Below are 5,837 nucleotides of genomic sequence, written 5' to 3' on the forward strand. Positions count from 1 at the left end.
GAGATGAGGGAGGAAGCTTCTTCAATCTCTGAGTCTTTCACGCCTGCCCCGATTTCTGCTAAACAATTTAGAAACAAAGCTAGAAAATAAAATAAACAATGATTTGGTTACTTGTTTGGAAAGAGTAAAGTAATACATTATTTGTGAAAAAATGAGGTGTCTACAAAATGCCCTATGAATTATTTAAGATAAGGGCTCTTGATTAGAATCTCAAGTTTGAATTGGAAGGTCCCACATAGGCCCCTTCTAATACCATTGGATTATTTTTAGGCATGAGGCCATGCAAAAATGGGCTAATGCAAAAGAGATGTTTGGGAACTTGATCTTGTAAAAGAGGTCCATTATTGGAATAAAAATTTTGATGTCAATAGCTGCTTGTTTACCCATTTAGTTGCATAATATTGACAGAGACCCAAAAAGAACTAATTGCTGGTTAGGTGTAAGAACAACCGTGAGCATTACCATGTATACCCTAATGCAAGTGTGGCTGGGCACTAAAAGAAGCAAAATCATATTTCAGTCTTTGTAGGAATCAATCACCATAGCTTTCAATACTTGACCACCCTTGATCAGCTTGTAATTTCACAAACTCAGCCAAAAGCTTAATCTCTTCATCTTGTAGCCTGGGTCCAAATGTACACTGTCCCCTTGGTGCGCAATTCTCACCAAATCCCTGCAGAACAGATAGACTAGATAATTTGCAAACAAATAGTAATGTGATTACATGTAGATAATGTTGGAGTATAGCAAAACTTACTGGCATTCTTCCTTTTCCATAATATGTGATCTTGTATAACTCCTCTTCCTTATCAACATCGTTTCTGCATTGCACCAGAAAAAACCCAAATTATTTCAATGTTCAACCATGAAAAGAAGAAGTATCAGTTTGAACTTTGCTTTTCACCTTTGAAGGTCTTGTAAAAAAAGTGTTGCACCCTGAGAAGATGGTCTGAATTAGAACTAAATGAATTGAAAGAACATAAAGGATCCAATTCATTTAAAGGGTTAACTGATGAGATGACTCACAGGCTGAATTATGTTTCCACCTCCATCATGACAGCCAATACAGGCTCGGCGAAACAACGTCGCTCCTCTTTGAACATCTGTAAGCTGTCCAAGTGATGCTGCACCATGAAAAAGCCAAGAAAGAACAATCATGTAAGGAAAAAAGAGAGAAAAAAATAAAACAAGGTTTCTAATTTTTACTTACATGATTATCTGAAGAAATTAAAATTAGTGAGTTTCTTTTGTAAGAATCTGATTATGTACTGGCTCTACTAGTTTGTCCTTTATCCATATTATCCTCTATAAACAATGGAACAAACTCTGATCATGACTTTGAATAACAACACATATATGGTAGATTCAATTTCAACGGGATCCTTGTATTAAGAAATTGAAATTTAAAGGTTCCTGCATGTTAATGAAATAATTTCTGTCTGGGCCCAAAACCAAGTAGCTCATTTGATGGACATCACACATTCCAAAGCAAAAGGTTGTAGACATGTAGTGTTGCATGTAAAGGCTTCTTCTTTCCCATTCAAGGGTAACTGTGCCTTCCATCAAACAGGCTTTGTGTCTATTAGTTTGGTCTGAACAATCTAAATTGGAAATAAATAATATTAAAAATATAACAAAACGAAAACAGAGGAAAACAAAATTAAAGTAGCATTTATTTTCCAAGATACAACCTTCCCTAGGAAATATCCCATTTTCTAGGGACGAGTAAAATCAACTTTCTCTCTCTCTAAACTTTTCAAAGCTGAAAGCAGAAAAGTTGCTAGGCAACAGTAGACAGAGTTAATACCAAAATGAAGTACAAACTTTCACTTGTCAATTTATCAGGGGTGTTGTAGTAATTCAGCATAAGATGGCAATTTATAATGAACGAGAGAGAGAGAGATGAATTAGCGGTCTGTAAAATGCGTACGTACCTGGTGGATTGCAGAGAGGTGATAAGGCCACAAGCGCAGCCATCAAAGGGGGTGCCAAACTCTTTAGAAATTTGATTTGTTTAGGCGTTTCAGCAACTGGGGATCTCTCCTCCACATATTCCTTATCTACAGACTGCATAGTTCAAAAAACAATTGGGCTTGAGAGAGAGAGGGAGAGGGAGAAAGAGATGTGAAGGGATTCTAGTACCTTTACTGGGAGGGAAGAAAAGTTCCTAAACCCAAATGTCACAGATAAAGGAAGCATTTCTTCTTCCTTTTCTTCTTCTTCTCGGCTCAAGAAATACTCCCTTCCATCTTCATCTTTCGGTATCGGTATGTAGTCGTTTGGTAAAACAGTTGGATTTATGTGACCAAATGCTGTGGTGGCCTGATGGGGCCGTGGACTACTCTCTTTTTAGGCATCATTTCGGTATGGGACAGCCACAGGACTGTAAGGCCTCAATGGGCTTCCACGATCTAATGGCCCAACTTTCAGGGTGTTTGGTTTTGTTTACTTTATTAGTAAATGTTTTGTACTTATATGACTAAAATTAAGAAACACATTTAATGAAGGCGTTTATGATATATAAGCGCCATTAGGCACATCAACAAAATGCTAATAAATACCTATCCATTTTAAGAAACTTCAAAATGAAGCTTTCTGAAATGGGAGAGGGCACAGAAACTTTGTCGAAGTATAGGGTAAATTATTGATTGCCACCCTGTACTTTGGATAGTGATTCTTGATAGTGCGTGATCTGGATGCTCCTAACTGTAAGGCAGCTTGATGCATGCCGCCAAGTAGGTCACACGATTTGGATGCTCCTAACTTAAGTCAATAATAGTATATGCGAGCTAAGAGTTTGAGAATAAGGAGAGATATAATGCACTAAATCACGCGTACTTGGGCCCTAGAGGGGTTGATGCCCTTATATAATTAAGCTACCGTAGGTCTCACAAAATGACTCTAGGATCTTCGACCTGTGTAGATGCGATCCGTTTCCACTTTAGAAGGAGAGTAACGTACCAGTCAATGAAGTCTATCATTACCGTCCGATCCGGGCAATGAGAGGATAAGGCCTGTCGTTATGCGGCGTGATCCAGGGAGATTCGAAATCCACTGAGAAGATTCTGGAGTTGATTATGTGTCACTTCGGTACCTAGGTGTCGAACTGGCTTTGGTGCCGAGGTGGCTCTGTGTCGAGGTGCCCGAATACCTAGGCTCCTGAATTGTTGAACTCCGTTTATCGAGTTATCATCCTACTGGCAGGTCATGTACATGTGACCTTTACTTACTAGGTCGGGCCAAATCACCCATCATCAATTCTTAACCCTCCAAACTTTCATTTCTGACAAATACCTCCAAGAACTTCAGATTTCAACACTGTGCCCCCAATTAGAATTTCATCACTTAACTTCTAAAGAGATTTCCATGTAACTGTCATATATGCTTGTCAAACATTTCTAAAGCCCCAAATTATGCTTTCCTAGATCTACATCACTTTGCTCCTCTCATACATTTGTATAAATCCTTTACTTATATATGTTTCTATTTTTTTCTTCTTTCTTGTGGTGAGGGTTTTGTTCGATTAAGGTTTACAAGAAAACTGGGGAAGAAAGAGATAATGTGCTTTGTCCTATCCATTTTTGTTGGTTTGAAAAGTCACTCTCTCATCTATACAAAACTTGAAAGGCCATTTTAGTAAATTAATTTCTTCTATCAATTTAGGCCCTATTTGGCACGTCTATTTGCACGGTCTGTCGGCTATTTACAAACCCGACAAATCGCAACTTGGTATTTTTCTCATTTGGTTTGTGGCAGATCTAACTGTCAAAAGTCGACACGCCGAAAAGACGCAAGAAGCCCAAATTGAGTGATTTTCAGGAAGCTCCAAATGAAACTCTTGTGTTGTTTTTTTTTTTGTATTCATTTTCACATGGAAAAATGCACAAAAAGACATGCCTTAACCAAATGGGCTTCAGGCTACTCAGGTCTTAATACAAAAGCTCAATGCGTCTTTTGACTGTCAAAACTATTAGAAGAGGGGCAAAATATTAGAATTTAAAAGTTCATGGGATATTTATCACAAATAAAAATGGGAGAGGGGTTAAGTGTTGCTATGCCCAAATTAAAGTACAAGGTGACAATCTGAAATTCACCCTAAACATTATGGGAGGGCTGAAGAGCGGTGGCTTTTTTGAGGCACCCCCCCCCAAAAAAAAAGGCTATGTATTGTCAACCAAATCGCCATTAGTCAATCATTTGAAGGGTTATCCACTGAACTCAATCTATTTAAACAAGTTATGAAGAGTGCTCTCAAATTATATGGTGGAGTGGAGTTGTGTGTGTGTTTTATCATCAATCATCATTTGATGGCTTGATATTCAAATATCATTGCTAGAATTCACTTGCATTCCTTTCATGAAAGAGAATATGGTTTTGTGTCCATCCTTGGGGCACTTCGATGGATGCTTGCATCCTTTATGGAAGATTTAAATTTCATTACATGTCAATGAAGGAAAGGGAGATCTATCAAATGGATGGCCGAACTATGAAGAAAGGTTGGGCAAATTTTCAAAAATTTTCTCTCTCCCTTCCCGAGAATCGTATTCCCTAATTTAGAAAACTGCATTTTCAAGGTTCGTTCTTGAATCCAAAACCGGGACAGACCTGAAACCAAAAGAGAGTGAGGGATATACCTAATACGAAGTAACAATAACTTCCAACGCATGTTTTCATGCCAAAAGAGAAGACCAAAACCCGCTTCCACTGAAGATGACACAATGTGTAGTGAAGCAGGATCAGCATAATGGTTCTTCAGCAAGAACCTAAGTTCTTCAGCAAGAATCGAGCAAGGGCTGGTGAGCACCACTTCAGATTGCTTCTTCTACCAAGAAACAATATCAAGAACTCTTCTTGATCAGATCCACAAGTGGAGATCACACTGGGTAGGGACGGCAAGAACTGGGGAAGAATTCTGCAGTTTGTTATTGTGTGTTAAATCTGAAGAATTCGCCCCCTATTTATAGCATTCTTTGGATTAGCCTCCTAATCTAATTAGGAGAGAGTTTCCTAATTCAAATCTTATATTTGGATATGGACTCTTAAATAGACAAGACTTATCTTATCCTTCAGCTAATCCTAATCAGTTTAAAAATTGAATCCACCCCCTTTTAATAAACTAACTTAAGCCCAGTTCGAATTGGGCCTTAGACCCATTAAGCTTATGTGCTCACTTACTCTTTAATCTACTGCCAACTTGGCTCTCTTTGTATGGCGTGGGACCCTAACATTGATCTACGCATCAGCTGCATGGGTTCAGCCCAACCTCTGTTACAAGGCTTGACCGAATTCACTGTAGGAGACAATGAACCCCTAAGTCCATCACCATGGGCTCTTAATGGGCCCAACATTTACACTAAATGGTTCTTGGATCCAATCACCTTATGAAAGCCCCTGAACTGTGGGCAGATGCACGATTAGCCCATCAGATATTAACCTCAATGGTCTTACACTTAACCTCTTAGCCCATAATGATCAAACACTACCCGACAAGAAAGGACCTCTCCCTCGGCTGCAAGGTGCAGTGCTGCACTTTCTAATCACATGGATCCCAGAAATTAAAACATTTTGCAAACATTTTGAAACCATAATATATATGTATATGTCTATATAAATATATATTTTGCAAAAACAAATCTCAATGTTTGAAATCAATTGCCGGCAATTTAGGTTTCCATCAGAGAGAGTGCATTCCCTAATCATTCACTTTGTCCGACAAAGGGGCTGATCATGTCACTATGATCACCCACGCAAGTGAATTCTCAGACTGCCCCAACATACCTAGGTTTTGACCCCCTCTAAGGATCTCATTAATTGGCATATCAATGATAGCTCAATAC

General features: G+C 38.6%; 1 protein-coding gene across 1 annotated transcript; it reads right to left on the reverse strand.

Moving 5' to 3' along the window:
* Positions 1-325: 325 nt before the first annotated feature.
* On the reverse strand, positions 326-2,421 carry CYTC6A (Cytochrome c). Its single transcript, XM_088955356.1, has 6 exons — positions 2,143-2,421; positions 1,935-2,067; positions 1,027-1,124; positions 905-936; positions 758-821; positions 326-673 (listed from the first exon to the last, which is right to left on the reverse strand). Exons 1-6 carry the CDS (start codon positions 2,197-2,199, stop codon positions 533-535), a joined length of 525 nt encoding a protein of 174 aa, XP_088811482.1. The 5' UTR covers positions 2,200-2,421; the 3' UTR covers positions 326-532.
* Between the last annotated feature and the right edge of the window lie 3,416 nt (positions 2,422-5,837).

The sequence above is a fragment of the Nelumbo lutea genome, chromosome 7 (genome assembly GCF_056320005.1).
Source record: "Nelumbo lutea isolate HS-2025 chromosome 7, American lotus-T2T, whole genome shotgun sequence".
In the NCBI taxonomy this organism is placed as follows: domain Eukaryota; kingdom Viridiplantae; phylum Streptophyta; class Magnoliopsida; order Proteales; family Nelumbonaceae; genus Nelumbo; species Nelumbo lutea.